The sequence below is a fragment of the Podarcis filfolensis genome (assembly GCF_964270895.1).
Source record: "Podarcis filfolensis genome assembly, chromosome: 1".
Taxonomy (NCBI): Eukaryota; Metazoa; Chordata; class Lepidosauria; order Squamata; family Lacertidae; genus Podarcis; species Podarcis filfolensis.
Window position 1 is genome coordinate 19,523,967 of NC_139604.1, and position 20,703 is coordinate 19,544,669.

The following is a 20,703-nucleotide window of genomic DNA, read 5'->3' on the forward strand; positions in this document are numbered from 1 at the left end:
GTCAGTGTGGTGTAGCATTTAAGAGGGTCAGTCAGCAACATGTTGCATTGTTTCTTGTTAGTTGTATAGTTTTGCTGATCCAAAAAATAATTTAAAAAACACGATAAAAAGAGTGTTGGCCGCTGGGGAGACCCAGATTCAAAGTCCCACTTGGTCAAAAAGCTTGAGGTGCAACATGGGTCCACTCATTCCATCTCTTGGTCTTTCCTTTCTCACAGGGTTGTTGTGAAGATAGTGCAGGTGACTTGTTAAGAGTCTGTGTACTTCCTTGAGCTCCTTGAAGGAAAACCAGGGTATTATTCTACTCAGTCAATAAACATGCACTTAGGAGTAGCTTGGCAAAAGAGGATGACATGGGGGGTGGGGAGATATTGCACACCCTCTTGTTGGCCTCCCTTAACAGGGCTGTTGTTGTTGTTGTTGTTGTTGTTTTATCGGTCCCTTCCTCAGATCTGCTACCAGCTAAGAATGGTGAGGAGCAGACGGTGCAATTCCTCCTGGAGGTGGTGGACATTCTCCTGACATATGTGAGGAAGACCTTTGACAGGTCCACCAAAGTCCTGGACTTCCACCACCCACACCAGCTCCTGGAGGGCATGGAAGGCTTCAACCTTGAGCTGTCTGACAACCCAGAGTCACTCGAGCAGATCCTGGTGGACTGCAGGGACACACTGAAATACGGAGTCAGGACAGGTGAGAGAATGCCCTGGAGCTCTGTCCAGAAGTGAGGGGTATGTAGGCAAGGGCTTCTGCCAGGCCAGAGTCTGAAGGCACACAAGTTGTGGCACCCTGGCTGAAACCAACAGCATCTGGGTCTGGCTAGTGCCCAGATGACAGACCACCAGGGAGCCAAATACCGTATTTTTCGCTCCATAAGACACACTTTTTTCCTCCTAAAAAGTAAGGGGAAATGTCTCTGCGTCTTATGGAGTGAATGCATGGTCCCTGGAGCCAAATTGCCCAGGGGCGAAAAGCAGATCATGCCTTTTTTTTTTAGAAAGAGGGAAGGAGGTGTTGAAACAAAACCGCTGAGCAGCTGATCGGCAAGCGATTGGGAGGGATAAGGGACTCTAGATATAAAGGAGGCTGCCTGGGAGGGGGGAGGTAAAAGCACATGGATCCTCAGGATTTTTGCACTGGGTCACCCCATATTCACCATCAGATCACATAGCATGTCCATGGCTATAGCCTGCATCAAAAAATCACACATCCACTGTTTCGTGGGGCCGCAATGGCATGGATCCACATGGATTCTCAGGATTTTTGCATTGGGCTACCCCAAACTCACAGTCAAATCACATATCATGTCTGTGGCCACAGCATGAACCACAAAAATCATACATCCACTGTTTCGTTCAGAATATTTTTTTTCTTGTTTTCCTCCTCTAAAAACTATGTGCGTCTTATGGTCAGGTGCGTCTTATGGAGCGAAAAATACAGTATATACCGCCTTCAGTTCCATCATGGAAGAAATGCCCAAATATAAATGTCAAAAAAGAAAAGAAAAAGAAAAACACTTCTCTTATCCCACATACTTCCAAAAAGGAGAGAAAAAGGGTCTTGTGCTCTCATACTGAGTGAACTTAATTTTGATGCCTTTCTTCCTGGTTTCCACAAGGCCTATTCCCAAGAAAGATGTTAAAGATTGGGGTGCGAGTTAGCTGGAGAGAGGTGGTCTGGACCAAACAGTTGTTTCTATGGACTTTGATAAATGTGCAATGGCTGTGATCAGGGTCAGCACAATACATTTTGGTCCCTGGGGTAAACCACAAGGGAGAAATAAAGATCTACATCAGGAACAAGGGTGGGAGGAGACCAGCAATGCCTGGTCTATTCTCCAAAAAGCCGCCGTGGAGGTGGTATTGGGCAGAGAGCTGCCAAGGAGGCAGCAGATCCAACTTCCAATGGGTATACTGGGGCAGTGGGCAGTGCATTCCTTGGAGACTGGATCTGCTGCCCCTGTAGATCTTGCCACCCGAGGCGGTCACTTCACCTCATAGGTCGGCTGGCCCTGGTTGTGATCCTAGCTGGCACACTTTCCTGAGAGCAATTCCTTCTGAACTCAGAGGGACTGGCTTCTGACAGGAGCACTACAGAGAGAGGAGGAGGGTATAAGGTCCCCCCCCCATATTTCTGACTACATTATTTTCCAGGAATGTCTATAAATCTGGGTATATTATGAAGCATATCAAAAGCAGCAGTGGCAAATGCTTTTAAAATGCACTGCTTCCCCCCTGCAGCTTAACTTGAATATATGCAAGAAGCAGGCTTTCAAATTTGTCTGTGAATTTGGCTCCCCGCTCCACCACCCTACCTGTCAGACTAAGGAAACCTGCCCACCATGGTAATACAGCTTCCCTATAGGGTCATACTGCAAGCCTGTGCTTTCCTGTGCATGGGGCCTGAATATCTCTCTCTCTCTCTCTCTCTCTCTCTCTCTCTCCCCCCACACACACACATATATATAGAGCCCTCCCTTTCGAAGTGACTCTTGCCTTGTTGCCTACAGTAGGCAGACTGCTGCCAGTTCCGTTTGTCACTCAGGTGGCCATTTTTGTAGCGTTGGGTGTAGACAGCGCAGACAAGCACATTTGAAAAGTCGTAATCCCTTTCACTTGATGAAATGCAAGCGGCGTGTATCTCGGGGGAACGATATCATTAGGCAAATGAGGGCATAAATGACACTGAATTTGCAGTTTTTCTTCTTTATGTTCCCAAGACATTTAATGCCAAAAAGCAAAGAAAGGAAAGGGGGAGAATTTGGTTTCTTGGGATCATTAATACCTGGCCGCCCTTCTGATAACTCAGCAAGGGGAGTCTCCGGTTTCCAGGTCTTTTCCGATAAAGGTATCAAATGTAATTTCCCCCCATTCATTTGTGAGTATGAGTTTTTCTCAGGCCAACTTATATGTAATTTTCAAGAAGGGGTGTGTGAGTGTTTTAAATCTCACAGGGGAGCTGTCCAGCAGAGTCAGCAAAGTTTCACAAGCAAGTTCTGGCGCTGAATAGCAGGTGAACTGTCCAGGAGACCAGTGTGGGGCCATGTAGCAGTTACACCAGCAACTTCTAGGAAGCAGCTGAGGGTTTCTGTAGTGAGCCAGGCTATCCCACGATTCTTGGTGAAACCTTGCTCTTAATCATACTTAAGGTGATGCGTTCAGAAGAGGGCTGTGCCATTAGATATGAGCTACTGTTTGGACGTGGGTGGCGCTGTGGGTTAAACCACAGAGTCTAGGACTTGCTGATCAGAAGGTCGGCGGTTCGCATCCCCGCGATGGGGTGATCTCCCGTTGCTCGGTCCCTGCTCCTGCCAACCTAACAGTTCGAAAGCACATCAGAGTGCAAGTAGATAAAGAGGTACTGCTCTGGCGGGAAGGTAAACGGAGTTTCCTTGTGATGCTCTGGTTCACCAGAAGCGGCTTAGTCATGCTGGCCACATGACCTGGAAGCTGTACGCTGGCTCCCTCGGCATATAAAGCGAGATGAGCGCTGCAACTCCAGAGTCGGCCATGACTGGACCTAATGGTCAGGGTCCCTTTACCTTTACCTTACTGTTTGGACTCGTTTTTGTTTTTGTTTCTGATGTCCCAATGATAAGCACAAAGAAGTTAGAGCTGGGAGAATGAGTCCAGTTAGGGTGCGTTATGAAAGAACTCTTGCTGGAGTGTAATCTCAGGGGCTCCCTTGGGGTGCCCTGATTCCTTTACAGCCTGGCTCAGGTAGAGGCTTGCGGTTAGTCTGGGCATCACCTTTTAATTTATTTTTAAAAGCCAGTTGTTCAAAGTTCTTCCTTGGGAATCTTGTTCAGGAAAGAATGGGGCAAAATGATGTTCCTATGCCCTGAACTTAGCCTGAGTAGATTGTCCTATGCACTTTTACAACTCTTTATAAAGAGCAGTGGAGCAAGGAAACAAAAGTAATTTTTGAGCTGGAAACTACTTTTTATCACAGAATAGGTGTCAGAAAAGGGGCAACAGCCACCATACTCTGCTCCAGTATTTATTACTTTTTTAATTTATAACCTGCTTTCTTCCATCATGGAACCCACGGTGGTATATACGTGGTTCTCGGGAGGTCTATTCAAGTAATAAGCAGACCCAAACCTGGTCTGGTGAGATGGCAGTAGTCTCATGTGCCTGGGTATTATGACATATGGGGACACAGTGCAATGGCAGCAGAGCATGCCAGAATCCCTAGGCTGAAATCAGCCACTGTCAACACATATGATGCTACTCAGCACTGAAACAGAGCATCACATGAGGCAGCTCAGCCACCTGCCATTTTGAAGGATTTACCAGCTCCCATTGGATCAAATAATATTTGATAGTTGGGAGCTAAAATGGGTAGGTAATACAGTGCAGCACATCATGGTGGACCTATTCATCGCCTTACATTGCTGCTATGGCTAGATTGGCACTGCACACTCTCCATGCTGTTACTCTTTTAAGACCTGGGTATTCGCAGCTGAGCAGTTACCAGATTTAATATAGCTTCATACTGCATTCTGTATGAATACACATAAATTCCAGAAGGATGGTTACCCAAACTTTACTTGACTACCTTTGTGAAAGAACTGACGCGCAGCGTAAATTAATAATGCAGAGTTTTTAATTGAATAAAAGTTTTACTGAGTTAAAATAAACTTCTTCATAAACAACATGGTTCCAAACAGTTTGACTGAGATTACATACAGACTCTGCTCACAACTGAAGCAGACTGACTCTCACTGACATCTTACAGAGAGCACAAAGTGAAACTGGCTGCTACGTCACATGTCAGAATGACTCAACAGTTAGCAGTTAGGCCTGAATAACTTTAGTAGGCCCAAATGACTGTGCAGTCCCAGCACTTCCCAGCCTGCTTTGCCACTTCTGCTCTCATGTGTCTTTGTCACATGACAAGAACATCCCACTGTCTCCTTCCATGGATTGTCCCCATTGCAGATGGAAAGTACTTCCTAATATTTAAGTTAAAATCAATACTTCCATAATTTAAAATCATTAGTTATTGTCTTTTCTGTCATGGGAGAGATCAAGGAGAGATCATGGACCTTTAAAAACAATACTACGTGGTCCACTGCTTTCACCAACACATGTTTACTCAGAATTAATACACACTGTATTCAATGGGGCTTAACTCCTAGGGAAGAGTGCGTAAAGTTGCAGCCTTTACAATTATTTAATGCAGGGATAGATAACTTGTGTGGCCTTTCATATGCTGTTGAGCAACAGGCAGGGGTTATGGGAGTTGTAGTCCAAGAACATAGGGAGGGCCACATGTTCAAATGGAAAAGTTGTTTTGTCACGGATACTGAAACGAGTTTTCTGTCACACACAACAGTTCTGTACGGCAAGGTTCCTAGAATACTTTAACTCCCAGCAAGCACTTGTACCTGTAGGACAGATTAGTTGTGACTGACTGAGTCCAATTGGTTGCAGTGGAAGTGATGTGCAGTGCTATTTTTCTAGAAAAAGAGGTGCCAGAACCAGTGGCGTAGCGTGGGTTGTCAGCACCCGGGGCAAGGCAGGTAATTTGCGCCCCCTAACCCGTGGATTTGCGCCCCCTAACCCTAACCCCCAGATGTTGCGCCCGGTGCAGCCGGCCCCCCTGCACCCCCCACGCTACGCCACTGGCCAGAACTCACCACGAACACCTCCTTTCTTCTCTTATAATGGCAATGGCGCACACCTGAGAGGTGCTGGAACTGAGTTCTGGTAAATTCTGGCTGAAAAATGCCCTGGTTATGTGTGACTAACTATAGTTGGATTGGGACCTTGTGCTTTGCTTTCATAACAGGTTGTTGAAAAGACAACTGTTGTGTTTCTATAAGTGCCAGTCAGACATACCTGCCATCCTCAGTTCAAAGGTCATATTTAAAGTCAGGTGACCCAGGCGATCAGATTTGTGGGGAGGAGAGTGTGCTGGGTTCAGGGCATGCCTGACGCTAGTTTTCTACTTTCATATTTTCTTTTTTGCCATCATGGTGCAACACCATTTGGATTTTCAATCTTGGGCATCAAATCATCTTGGACTACCTCCAGATGTTGATTTCCTTGGAGTAAACATTATATCTTGCTAGTTGAATCCAGTTGTTCATTTTTTTTGTTTTAATCACAGTATGAAGGATTTAATTTTGCAATACTTACAGAATGAACAGGTTTGGGTTAAGTCTTGCTAGTAGGGAGTTATGATGTGGCCGCTGAATACCTGTTTTCACTGAAGTCATGAAAAAATAGTTCAGTGATTAGATTTAGATTTTTCTAGGGCCTTTTGAGTGTGTGCATCAAACCTTAATGTGAGTCCTAATATGATCTGACAGTGTTCTTCTCTGCTACTGGGCACAAGGCAGCTTTATGAACTTGTGTCAGAAAAAGCCATTAGGTTGTCAGCATGGTTTTGCATGAAATACGTTTTCTGAATTACCTTCTGTCTCTCACTCTCAAAACCGATACTTTTTAAAAACTAATTTTCTTTCTGAAGGTCACTTGAATAAAGCTCATTGGTTGAAAATAGGAAACAAAAGATACTACTTAAATTGTGGGTCAGGATCACGGACCTCTTTTGCTTCCATGATCTGGCTATAAGAAAGGGGTTGGCAGTCTTTTAATCAGCTGCTAAATAAATATGCAATCAGCCACCCTGAATGGAAGGTCTCGAAATTATGTTTTCCTAATAGGACGCTAGAGGGAAGGGATGCTGTGACAGGTGTCTGCTATATTTTTGAATTCGTTAGTAATAATAGAAGATATACAATAATTAAAATATTTATAGAACTGCAGTCAAAATATAAAATGAGGCATCCCAGAGTTGCTTCTACCTTTTTGTGATTCATTGCCTATAAGGCTACAAATGCAACCCTATGCATGTCTACTTGGAAGTAAGTTTCATTAAAAATATAATGGTGCTTATTCCAAGATTAGTGGGTATGGGATTTCAGTCTTAAAGAAGAGCAGAGGTAAAGAAATAATTACTACACAGTAAGCAATCTGATCCACAGATCCATCCCTATTTATTGAGACTTAATTTTAATGCATATAAATCAAATGCTGGTGCATTCTAGATAAACACACTTCTCTGAAAAGTAGATGAATGCATGGAGTTAACTATTGCATTTCCCATTTCCCACCTACCTAAATTATATAAACATGTTTCCTTATTGTAACTAGTAATAACAAACAGTAGCATTTCTAGTTTGAAGGCATAACTTTATGCAACACATTTTGCAAAATCATTTGGGGGGGGCTACTGATAGAAGAATATGAAACCTCAGAGAACAGAAGCAATGCAGATGCATAGATAATATGCATGTTTCCTTTAGATGGTGTCATTTGTTTTTCTAGGTCACCCTCGCTTTTTCAACCAGCTTTCTACAGGGCTTGACATCATTGGCTTGGCTGGAGAATGGCTGACGTCTACTGCTAATACAAACATGTAAGTACCTTAGGACTTTTCTCTCTGCAGTATGTTGAGAAGGCAAAGTCCTGTAGATGTTGGACTACAGTTCCCATCATCCCTGACCATGTTCTGTGGGCTGGGGCCGATGGGAATTGAAGTCCAACAAAGCTAGAGGGCACAAGGCTTAGCTATCCTTGGGATAGAGCATCACTTCAGTGTGCTAAAAACAAAGACAGATGAATTGGTTAGACTGTCTCTGTTGATTTTTTTTTCTCCTCTTGGGTTTGGACTCTGTTCTAAGTAGACAAGGATATTTAAGAGTGTGTGTATGGGTATGTAGATAGATTAATTAGGGGTTTAACTTCTGTGATACTGTGGCACCTAGACCATATCAAGAAAATTAAGGGACTTGCAGGGTCATGCTGTTCTATGATATGGGCGTAGCCAGGATTTTTGTTAGGGGAGCAGGACTTGGGGTCAGTTAGTTAAGTATTTCTATTGTTTTACTTGATCTGGGGGGGCATCTACACCCATGTTCTATGGTGTGGATAAATCTATGGGAGGTTGGCAGGTGGAGGGATGGAAACAGGCAGCAGAGCTAAATATCCACAATAAATAGTTCTAGGAATTCATTGGGTGCATCATCTATTTATCTTCACAACAAATGGATAGGAGGTTGAAACTGCTTGCTGTGCACACATTAGGAAAAGTAGCATAAGCACTCCAGCTGCTGCTGCTGCTGCCAACCCCCATCTTGGGAGATAATCAGGGAAAAGCTGATCCATCTTCTCCACTTTTAGAAATTTCTCCTGGTTCCTTTGATAAGTTCATTTCACATATTCTGAATGAGAAATTAAACCAATACACAAGCTAGGCATATTAACATTTATCTGAACCTAGCTCAAGGTTTACCTCTGTCTGTCTTTGAAGTTGTCCTGAGTATATTCAATGTTGTTGTGGGGTGGTTAAGATTTCTTTTTGGAATTCCCCTGTTCGAAGTCTTGGAATCAGAAGGCATGCTGGCTACAAACCTGAAGCTAGTCTTTGTTTGTTTGTTTGTTTTTGTTTTAAAGATAACCAGAATATCTGGAGGAGTCACACTTTCATATTTTCTGTATTAAAAGGAGGGCTAAAGTTGAGTTACAATCAAAACCTTCCACTGGAATCGATGTTAAAAAAAAAAAAAATTGTGCTCAGAAGGTGAAAAATTATGAAAAGAAACGTAATAAAAATTATTTAAAAAAAAAAAAAAAAAAAATTGTGCTCAGAAGGTGAGGAGAGACCAGAACTAGATTTTAAGGTTATGTTTTAATCACCCATAGAAGTAGTTGGTAAGATGCTCTTCATTGATGCAGAATGGATTAAGAACCAGAAAGTGGAATGATAACATACTCAGCTGAATTATTAATCTTCGTGTTATGCTTTAACATAGTGCAAAGAAGGACTTTCAGTAGCAGAGGAAGAAATTGCAACTGTAGCTGGCGTTAGATTCCATCATTTTATGAAATGCAATTATCTTTATTGATATGGAGGTTGCGGGGGGAAAAAGTTAAAATGAAGTTCAAGGTGATTGTTGGTATCAGTCCCCAGACCTACTGAAAGGCATGGAAAGCGGGTGTGAGACACGCCTGGAGGCAGTTTGAAATTGTGTATTGATTTGCATGGGCTTTAGAAAGTGTGACATGAGAGGATCAAAAGGCAGGTTTCTATTTCAGACCGCTGTTAGATGTGTGCAGTGATGACTACATTCATAAGCAGCTGAAAAATCTCACCAGATGGGAAAGCAAGTTCATTGTGGGCAAAATGACAACGCATGAAGGAGCTGTTCCTGCAAATGGAAAAGCGAACTTTCTGCCATTTGCACCATCCACTGATAATGCTCTGTTGGTTTCAATGGGAGAGTTAAACATCTGTCATTCCTTGCTTGTTTGTTATATACTGCCCAATAACAAATAATCTCTCAGCAATTTACAAGTAAAAAAAAAATCAACATGCATAATAAACACAAACTCCAACAACAAAATAAAACCAGGGTAAAATCAGCAGCAGAACATGGTATCTATACAATGGCTCTACAAAGCTCTGGAATGTTTTCAAATGGAAATACCGAGTGTAAAAAAGACCATAAAGACATTTCCAGGCAAACCACTCCAAGGAAGGGCTTTCCACAGCCAGAGAGCCACCACAGAGAAAGTCCTCTCTCTCATAGCCACCTGCCACCCCTCATTTGGTAGAAGCACCCACAGAACAGCCACAGAAGACAATATTGAGGTCCAGAGAGGTGTACTGTATCTCCTTCAAGCAATCTTCCCCCAGGCCAGATTTGGCCATGTGACCACTTTGAAGTAGGCCTGGAAATGGACTGGAAGCCACTGCAGACATCAAAATACTGGTCTAATACTTTAGTGTAGTCTCACATGCAATGCATTGCAATGATCCAAACTAGAGAATGCCAGAACATGGATAACGGTAGCAAGGCTATTTTTGTCCGGCGGGGTCCCTACTGATTTATCTGCCTAACCTGATAATAAATGCTCCAAGCCACAGAGGCTACCTATGACTCTAGGAAGAGCTGGATCAAATATAGGGCTGCCATACGTCCAGATTTTCCTGGACATTACCAGGATTTCAAAGACAGAATTGACACCCGGGGAAATTTCCGAAAGGCGGCACTTTGTCCTGGATCTTAGGCAAGTCAATTGAAAAATCATGTGTTGTTGTTGTTTTGGTGTTTTTGTAAAAAGAAGCTCAACAACTTTGGGGGTGTCCTGGTTTTTACTTTTAGAAATATGGCAACCGTAAAAGGAGTCTGTACCCGATATGCGGGGAAGTGCAACACCTACAAAACAGATTGAACAGTACTCAGTTGTGCAATGGAACTCACTCTCCCTCGCCTGGGTTGAATCTCAGCTTATTGGTACTGATTCCTAATACCCATTGTCTCACCTACATTTGTTCAGAAGGAGTGAGAGAACTGGGTGTTATCCACATATTGGTGACAACCCAGATCACTTGACTTATAAAGGTAGAGGGTAAAAGACCCCCTGGATAGTTAAGTCCAGTCAAAAGTGGCTATGGGGTGCAGCACTCATGTCACTGCAGGCCGAGGAAGCCGACGTTTGTCCACAGACAGCTTTCCGGGTCATGTGGCCAGCATGACTAAACCGCTACTGGTGCATGGAGGGCCGTGACGGAAATGCTGTTTACCTTCCCGCCGCTGTGGTACCTGTTTATCTACTTGCACTGCCGTGCTTTTGAATGGCTAGGTTTGCAGGAACTGGGACAGAGCAACGGGAGCTCACCCTGTCACGTGGATTCGAACCACCAGCTTTCTGATCGGCAAGCCCAAAAGGCTCAGTGGTTTAGACCACAGCGCCACCCGCGTCCCTTGTTAGCTATATGCGGTACAATATAGCTTTCAGCTGGAAGCTGCTTGAACTCAGTTCTGGCACCTCTTAGGTGGGCGCCATTGCCATTTTAAGAGAATAAGGGAGGGATTCGTGGTGAGTTCTGGCACCTCTTTTTCTAGAAAAATTATGCTGTTTATAGTGACAGTGTAAGTTGTTTGTGACTGCCCTGGTGTGTAGTGTTCAGGGGTATGGAAACTTCCATAGTTTTTGGTTCTAAGAACTCAAGGTGCCCCATATACACACACTCACCAACAGAAATTGCTTGAATCTGAAGTTTTATAGCAGCTGGCATAAGCTGAAAATTTTTACTAGCATAGTTTAAAAAAAAAAACATGGATAGCTTTATATTTTCCTGATTTTATTAAATCAAAGCAAGTGTTGAAATGGGGATCTGAGTGGATCATTTTATTTTTGCACCTGTTGATCATTGCCGTCGTCATCATAACTGCCAGGGAACTGCCATCGGCTCAGAGGCGAGAAATAGAAGGGAGCCTCCGAAAATCTTGCGAAGCAGTTCCTCCTCCGGGGAGGAGGAAAGACCCATCTCCAGGGGGAAGAGGTGCAAGGACCAGAGGATGCTGGTGGGAGCCTTAACACTGCTCCTGGGCAAGCCGGACAGGAGGGAAACACGCCCTTGCCATCACCCATCCTGCGTAGTAGTCTGAGGCGCAGAGAGGGGTGGAGACAGTTGGGGGTAACAAAACTCTTATGTTGGGTGAGGTCCAAAAAAGGACCACTCCCGGATTCTGCTAGCGATTGAGCCAGACATGAGCTTTGGGGCTCTTCACTGTAAATAGGTAAAGGTAAAGGGACCCCTGACCATTAGGTCCAGTCGTGGCTGACTCTGGGGTTGCGCGCTCATCTCGCTTTATTGGCCAAGGGAGCCGGCGTACAGCTTCCAGGTCATGTGGCCAGCATGACTAAGCCGCTTCTGGTGAACCAGAGCAGCGCACGGAAACGCCGTTTACCTTCCCGCCGGAGCAGTACCTATTTATCTACTTGCACTTTGACGTGCTTTCGAACTGCTAGGTTGGCAGGAGCAGGGAGCGAACAATGGGAGCTCACCCCGTCGCGGGGATTCGAACCGCCGAACTTCTGATCGGCAAGCCCTAGGCTCAGTGGCTTCACTGTAAGTAGTTTGCACCAAAATAAAGCCTGTAAAACACAGGTTGGAGTCCTGACTGGTTACTCTCAATCAACCGCAACAGCCACCTGACAATAACAGAGGCTTTTTGGGAAGTCACTGTAGTGTGTAGTTTGAAGATCAGGAGATACTCAAATATTCATTACAGATACTCATGCTCTAATCCAAAATGCACTGAAGCCAATGGAAGAACTCCCACTGCCTTCAGCAGACCTTGGTATAGACTCCCAAATTAATGACTCAAGCTGTGTAGCTGTCTTTTTCTGAGCCCCAACTGGCTGATGAATGTACACACAGCCTATGAATGTACCATCCCTGGAAAATTTCACATCTTGGATGTTGTACAGGTGAAGATTGCTTGACTTACTTTGATCAGAACCCACAAACTATGTAGGATAGCATACCTAGCACATCAGCTACCTAAAGTAGTTTATGGATTGCCATCTTCTCATCAGTTTATTATATACAAATTCCTAACTTTTTGTTTCTCACGCTGATGGTACTTAAAGTCTGTGAGATGTACTTGACACAAAATACCTGAAGGGAAGAAGAAAATGCATCTAATAGTAAACTAAGTTTAGTAAGACTTTGTACAAGGAATTCCCTGATGGAAGGAAGTTGGATCCTCAGCACCAGACCCTTGGCTCGTGTTTCCTTGGAATACGTTTTGACAATATCAGCCAAAAAAAAATCCATTTAAAAGTCCTTCAGTGCATTATTGCTTTTAGAATGCAACTGTTCACAAGACCCCAGAAACATTCTCAACTCATTATGAAGACCATGGGCACTCCAGAGACTTGGTCACGTCCAAGCGGAACAGAAACAGCACACGCTGAGAAGGATACTTTTCAAAAGTGTTGAGATATTTTAGCTGGTACAGCATGATGCAGTTGACCAGAACCCATGTTTGGAATCACTTGTCCTTGTTGGCCAGTGGTCACATGAAACAGAGTCTTCTTGGTGGTAGCACCTTGTCAATAGAGCTCACTAGCCCAGGCAGTTCACTTAGTTCCCTCCCTGCTGATTTTCAGATGCTAAAACAAAACTATACTCTTTCTCTCTCTCTCTCTCTCCTGTTTGTTTCATGTTACCCACGGCTTCTATGCTCTTTTATCTGCTGTCATTTTACTTTGCTCTTTATTTATATGCTGTTTTTTATTGTTTCATTGTATCAGTTATCATTGTGGTCTGTGCTGGAGGTCCTATGTGTACAGGGGGAAAGGCAGGGTATAAATATGTTGATTAATGGTAAGATATTAAAACAGGCACACCATGGGAATTACTCTGTATATGCGCAGCATTTTCCGAAACATGGAAAAGTGCTAATTATTTATCTCTCTTTCCCCTTTGCTTCCCTTAGGAGTGCATAAAATTGGTCAGGGGTCCCTGTTGCCTGACCATATATGCAAAACAAGATATACTAATAGGTGCATGTAATATACAGACACTCTGATTGATTGATTGATTGATTGATTGATCAATCAATCAATCAATCAATCAATTGCCAACTTGCTTGCTTGTATCTATATCTCACCTTTGCTCCAAGGAGCTGTCTCCATATTTTCCTCACAACAACCCTGTGATGTAGGATAGACCAATAGTTGGTGGCTGACCTAAGAGACCTACACAGCTTCATGACTGAGTGAGGATTTGAACCCTGGTCTCCCAGTCTGATACCTGAACCACTATGCCATCTTGGCACCACATTCATTTTGAAACGTATGAAGCCAGCCTCAGTGTAGCAGGATTGGGGTTTTTTGACAGGGGGACAAGCCGGGCAAAGTTACTCATGCCCTACATGTACGCTTGTGAAACATGGACCACTTATAAATGCCATCTCCAACTCCTTGAAAGATTCCATTAACAGTGTCTCTGAAAAAATGTAAACATCACTTGGGAACATAGGCGAACTAATTCCAGTGTACTGGAAGAAGCAAAGATCACCAGCGTCAAAGCAATGATTCTTCAACATCAATTTCATTGGACTGGTCATGTTGTTCAGATGCTTGATTATCATCTTTGAAAGCAACTACGTACTTTATTTCAAACTTAAAAATGGAAAGCGTAATCTTGGCGGTCAACAAAAGAGGTTTAAAGACTCTCTCAAGGCAAATCTAAAAGAATGTAGTATAAACATCAACAACTAGGAACCACTGGCCTGTGAGCACTCCAGTTGGAGAACAGCCTTTACCAAAAGTGTCATGGACTTTGACGGCACTCGAACTCAGGACAAAAGGGAGAAACAAGCTAAGAAGAAGGCATGTTTGACAAACCCTCACCTTGATTAACTCCCGCCCAGAAACCTATGTCCCCACTGTGGAAGGATGTGTGGATCCAGAATTGGCCTCCACAGTCACTTATGGACTCGCTGTTAAGACTGTTTTCATGGAAGACAATCTTACTCAGCTACGAGTGGTCGCTAAAGAAGGAGGAGGAGACATGGGATGCCATGTTAGTTAGCTGTTGGGCACAAATCGTTGCAACTTGTGCTATTGCAACTGATGCGATTGGGCTACAAGAAAATTTGCGGTTATCTATCTGGTCTCAACCACTGCAGTAGAAGAATTTTATTGTGGCAGTTAGCTATAATTCTCTTTAGGTTTATTTCCTTTATTGTGCAGGAGTGAAGAGTTTTGCCTGGAACTTTAATGAAGGAACAACTTCCTGTTTGATGCGAATAGTAATTTTGCTTTAGACTTTTCTTTGTCCTGAAATAGAAGAATAGAACATGCTTTGAAATTTTAGTACACAGGGGCAGAAATACATTAATTGGAACATGCAATGATTCTTGCTTCCCATTAAATGGATAAAGCCATGGACTGCTCTCTTGTTATCTGTAATTGGTTATTAGAAAATCATCCTTTTTAATTACTCTTGACAGGTATTGATTGTGTGGTATGGTATAATTAGTTGTCCTTGGGGAGTATATGCAGAATAAATCCACACAAATAATTGGTTTTGGTGTTTCTTAAAGCTCAAGTTCAATATTTCTAATTATCTTTGTGAGAAGCCTTCTGATGTTTACTGTTTTCACAGCCTCTCTCTGCGTTCTGGCTACATGTTTTCCAAATAGGAATAAGACACTCTTTGAACTAAAACACTTTGCAGCCTCACCAGCAATATAGTTTTAATCTCTAAGGCTAAGTGGTATAATCACAAAATTCTACGGCCACTGTAATTTTTAAAAGTTTGGAAAACAAATTAAAGGATATTTGTGGGGACAGGGGATGTTCAAGGAACTTTATCTAATTTATTAAATTGACTTTTGTAAATTATTTGTATCTAGAAGTCATGGAATCATAGAGTATATAACAAAAAATTCTAAACAGAGAAGTCCCAATCCATAATGCGCTGTGCTGGACAGAGGTTGGATGGAGTGCAGGTAATCCTCTGTCCATCCCTTCCTGGACCCATCAGCTTCTGTCAGTGAGGGACCTGTGCCCCATTGCACCCTCTGAAATGGCTGGTGGGCAGAAACTTCTGCCTGCAGCATCCTTGGTAGTGATAGCCAGCACAAATCCTCCAAAATAGGGTTCAGAGCTGAACTGGCAGAGGATCCACTGAATTTCTTTCTTTCTTTCTTTTAAACGTTTATTAATTTTCCAATAAAAACATCCAATTAACATATCAGATCAAATCCAATAAAAATAAAAAAAACTAAAATAAAAAAGTCCAATTGTCTTCCAAATTGTAATCTTACTTTTTTTGACTTCCCACGGTCTGAATTCCAGAGCATTTTCCAAATCATCATAGTCCTGCCTCTTGTTGTCGGTGTTTTCATAATTCCATATCACGATTTTAGGATCCACTGAATTTCTGAGTGTCATGTGTCGGTAAATTTTAAGGTTCTTTGCTATGCTACCATAGGATGTGGTGTATTGAAGAGGCTCCCCACCCCCTCACCTTCTACAGAGGCCCTTGTGAGCAGCAGGGATGATATGGGTGCATTGTTCCTTTAAGCCCCAGGGATTTGAATTGCCCCTTAAGTTTTATTTTTATTTTTCTCATTATGTTTATATTGCACCTTTCCTTAAAGGAGCTCAAGTTGGCAAACATGCAGTCCCACCCCCACCCCCACCTCTTTTTATCCTCACAGCAATCCTTATACACCCAAAACCATGTCAGATGCTTAGATGAGTCCCAGATAACTATACAGTGGTACCTCGGGTTAAGTACTTAATTCGTTCCGGAGGTCCGTTCTTAACCTGAAACTGTTCTTAACCTGAAGCACCACTTTAGCTAATGGGGCCTCCTGCTGCCACTGCACCGCCACCGCACGATTTCTGTTCTCATCCTGAAGCAAAATTCTTAACCTGAGGTAATATTTCTGGGTTAGCGGAGTCTGTAACCTGAAGCGTATGTAACCCGAGGCACCACTGTAGTCAATGAAGTTGTCTCATAAAAGAATTCGGTCATTTCGTTTCATGAGCCTCTGACGCAGCAACAGCGGAAACTGCCAAGAGCCAATGCGTAGCAGAGTGTGAGCACAATTGTTTGCTTCGTTGTGCAAAGGGTGGCAGATCTATCCCAGTGGCCTCTTGTGTTTTTAAAGCTGAAATTGCGCCCCAGATTCTTTTTGGAGTACAGTACCTGCTTGGTTTCCATATTTTAAATCTCCCTCTAGGACGACTTCAGTCCTACTTTCTTCGATTTATATTTGGCAAGCCTAGACGCACTGCTGCTCTTCATTTGAAAGCTATTCTGCCTGGTTTGGATATAGTCAATTCACCCTCTCAGCTTCATAGCTTTCTCCCAGCTCTTTTGTATTCCAGGTCATGACAGACTCTTGTCAGTCTGCCTGGATGAAGGAACTGCTGCCAAAAATGAAAAGGTTGCTTCGGTGTGGCTGTCTCCTTCTTACTGTTTATGTGTAAACTGTGAGCCAGACAAATGTATGGTCAAATGCAGATTAATTGATATTTATTTATCTGTTTATTAAATTTCTGTACCATCTTTCATCCAAGGATCATCAGGCAGTTTACAATACAGTGGTACCTCGGGTTACATACACTTCAGGTTACATATGCTTCAGGTTACAGACTCCGCTAACCCAGAAATAGTGCTTCAGGTTAAGAACTTTGCTTCAGGATGAGAACAGAAATCGTGCTCCAGCAGTGCGACAGCAGCAGGAGGCCCCATTAGCTAAAGTGGTGCTTCAGGTTAAGAACAGTTTCGGGTTAAGTACGGACCTCCGGAACGAATTAAGTACTTAACCCGAGGTACCACTGTAGAAAAACACAAAAATACACAGCATAATGATAAACAAACACAAACAACCCCCCTACCCTACAATTTAAAGGGCCATAGATTGTTTAAATCATGGGAGAACATACAAGTGTTGTATTTTGTAACCCAGGGGCCTTGTCCCCTCCCCTGGTCACTACATTTGCCAGTTTCCATTTCTAAGATTGGGGCCTCTGTTTAAACCGACTATTTGTTCCTTACTGTAGGAAAGCTATCCCCCCCTCCCCGCCCCGGACTGCTTTAAAGCCTGAGCCTCAAAACTTGTAGAGGGCAGATGAAACAAAGCTCCAGTAAACAGCAGGTGCTGCTTTTGTAATAAAAAAGAAGTGGAGTTAGTGTTGCACGTTCTTTTCAAATGTGGCTTTTATCAGGGGGCAAGAGAAACTCTGATATACCCCATTACACAGTTCTTTCCAGGACAATCTTTAGATCATGGGTAGGCAAACTAAGGCCCAGGGGCCAGATCTGGCCCAATCACCTTCTAAATCTAGCCTGCAGACGGTCCGGGAATCAGCGTGTTTTTACATGAGTAGAATGTGTGCTTTTATTTAAAATGCACCTCTGGGTTATTTGTGGGGCACAGGAATTCGTTCATTCCCCCCCCCAAAAAAAAATATAGTCCGGCCCCCCCACAAGGTCTGAGGGACAGTGGACCGGCCCCCTGCTGAAAAGGTTTGCTGACCCCTGCTTTTGTGGAAATAAATCCCAGAGTTTCTTTTTTTCAAAGTTTCAAAAAGAAACATATTTTTATATACACACATACACATATACATGTACAGTGGTACCTCGAGTTACATATGCTTCAGGTTACAGACTCCGCTAACCCAGAAATAGTACCTTGGATTAAGAACTTTACCTCAGGATGAGAACAGAAATCGTGCTCTGGCGGCACGGCGGCAGCTGGAGGCCCCATTAGCTAAAGTGGTGCTTCAGGTTAAGAATAGTTTCAGGTTAAGAACAGACCTCCGGAACGAATTAAGTACTTAACCTGAGGTACCACTGTACACACAGAAATATACACTTAATTTCACAAAACCATAGTCATATCAAAACCTTTATGGGGTTCCCTTCACCCCAGGACTTTCTCCCACCCCTCCCTTGGATTCCAAAGTACCGATACGTCCCCTTTTAACTGCCTCTAATTATCTAAATTTGTTATACTCCATTTTTATATAGTTAATTTAAATTACAAGCGTTATGTGAATCCTGCTAATATTTTTAAGCTCTTACAGAGTTTCAGTGTTCCAGTATTCATGCTTGTTTTGTCAACCAGTATTCTCCTCCCAATTCTTGAATGTTTTAAACAACAGACTGTTGTTAACTGAAAGTGCGGTCCTGTACATGTCTACCCGGAAGTAGACATATACAATGAATTCAGTGGGGTTTATTAAGTGGGCATAGGATTGTAGGCTGAGTCCCATAAAGGTTGTAAAAACAATAGTATCTTTTCAGAAAGCATAAACATTTTTATATTCATTCCTGTGAAACAGGTATTGGCATTTAATTTATTTATTTTTTGCAATTGTCTATTCACGTACCCAGGTTTACATACGAAATTGCACCTGTTTTTGTCCTCATGGAACAAATCACGCTTCGAAAAATGAGAGAGATTATCGGATGGTCAAATAAAGATGGAGATGGAATATTCTCACCGGGTAAGTTCCATTTTTGACATGTTGCCCTAAATGCCAAGTTGTCGGTTAAGGCTGGAAAAATACAACTAGCTGCTGAGCATGTATGCTTTTAACTGTATGCTGGACCTAATGGTCAGGGGTCCATTTACCTTTATTACTGTTATGTACTGAAGTTCTCACCCTGGGCCAGCAGAGGGATACTGTAGATAGTTCAGTCCACATATGCAAATAAGGGATCGAAAGTGACGTTCAGTGATTGGATAGTTACAGAAAATGGTTACTGTTGCGTTGTAGTGGAGCTCTATATAAGCAGGCTGGCTGAACCCTTCAGTTCAGTTCTGTTCTGGCCTGTGAATAAACAAGAGCTGTTTGAGGAATCGCTGTGTCGTCTGATATGTTCACCCACAACTTAACAATTACTTTGTTTAAAAACAGCATTAAAAGCATCAGTTACTATCTGCTAGGCCATTTTAAGAGGATCAATTAAAAGCAACAATTGGTCCTACCATTGGGCAGAGCGAGGCGGCAGGCTAACTTAGGGGGTCGAGGGCAGACCACAAACAACTCTGTTGCATCACACCTCTAAATTCCGCCATGCCTGTATGAAATGTACACAGCACATTTCACCAGCTATGCTTTTCTGCCTCCATTCGCAATACCAAACTTTTCCCGCCCTCCCTCTTATCTCTTTTCTAACATTTTATTATCATGTTCTCTTGTTACAGGTGGTGCTATATCCAATATGTATAGCATCATGGCTGCCCGCTACAAATATTTCCCAGAAGTCAAAACCAAAGGCATGGCTGCAGTGCCTAAACTGGTCCTCTTTACCTCAGAACATGTGAGCTCAACAAGCTTAATTAACTGTTGTTACTGCAGTTGTTTGGGGGCGGGGCCTAAGGAAGACGCCATTCCATCACCGTCAACTCAATTCTGAAGGGGCACGACTGCCTGATTTCAACACCACCAGTTGCATATTTGGGGGTGGCCCTAAAACTGTGACAGAAAATGACCTCCAACGACTTAGATGGAGGTTCTGTTGAACAGGAGGATGGTTGGTCCTCTGAGGATGCTGTTTCCTAGAGTTGGTTCTAGCCACCGTCTCTGTCACTAAGCTCACTTTGGAGGCAGTATGCCTGGCATGGCTGCCACACGGAAGTGGGTTTTACATTCCCCTCCCCACCTGCAAATGTTTCATTGTGACAAAACCATAGCTGTCAACCGTCCCTTATTTGGCGGGAAACTCCCTTATCCCAGCGCCATGTCCCGCTGCTGTCCCTTATTGATGATGTCCCTTAAATTCCCCGGGTTTCAAAGGAAGCAGCTCCTCTCCCTCCCTCCCTGCCAGCCAGGGAGGAGGGAGGCTCCAACTGTGTTGCTTGGCTGCCCGGCCTCCTCTCACCAGCCTCGGCCCCCGGGAGCCCCTCCCCGCTGGGACTGGTGGGAGCCTCGGGCCCTTCCGCCACCATCCTCTGAGCATCTCTGCCTGGGGCCTCCCCTCTGCCTGCTGCTGCTCCTGCTAGGCCGTACTGCGGCTATGCCGCCGAAGGACCCAGATGAGATGGGCAGCCTGGCATGGCCTATGAATTGCTGAGGAGCCTTGAGAGGAGAGTGAGGGCAACCATAGAGAAAGCAGTTCAGAGAGAGGAGGAGGAGGCAGAGGCGCGGGCAGGTGTTCCAAAGGCTAACCATAGAGGGGGGAAAGCGGAGGAAGGACCGCAAGCGCTTCTCCCATATATTTGTAGTGGTAGACTAGCATAGATGGTCTGATCTGCGGGTTTACTTCGGGCGCTATTTCCCCCCCCCTCTTCCTCCTGCCCCGCCTGATGGAACTGAGAGTTGCAGATGGAGCACGAGAGAAAAGATACAGAACTAC

The 20,703-nt window shown here is 43.7% G+C and overlaps 1 protein-coding gene across 4 annotated transcripts in view; it reads left to right on the top strand.

The window, feature by feature from the left end:
• GAD1 (glutamate decarboxylase 1) overlaps positions 1-20,703 on the top strand; it is a 62,569-nt gene that overhangs the window by 22,734 nt on the left and 19,132 nt on the right. For all 4 annotated transcript variants that reach the window (XM_083629252.1, XM_083629253.1, XM_083629251.1 and 1 more), the window contains exons 5-8: positions 451-693; positions 7,341-7,431; positions 18,736-18,848; positions 19,553-19,668. In XM_083629252.1, the coding sequence (XP_083485378.1) occupies positions 451-693; positions 7,341-7,431; positions 18,736-18,848; positions 19,553-19,668 (563 nt within the window). The remainder of the gene's footprint in view (positions 1-450; positions 694-7,340; positions 7,432-18,735; positions 18,849-19,552; positions 19,669-20,703) is intronic.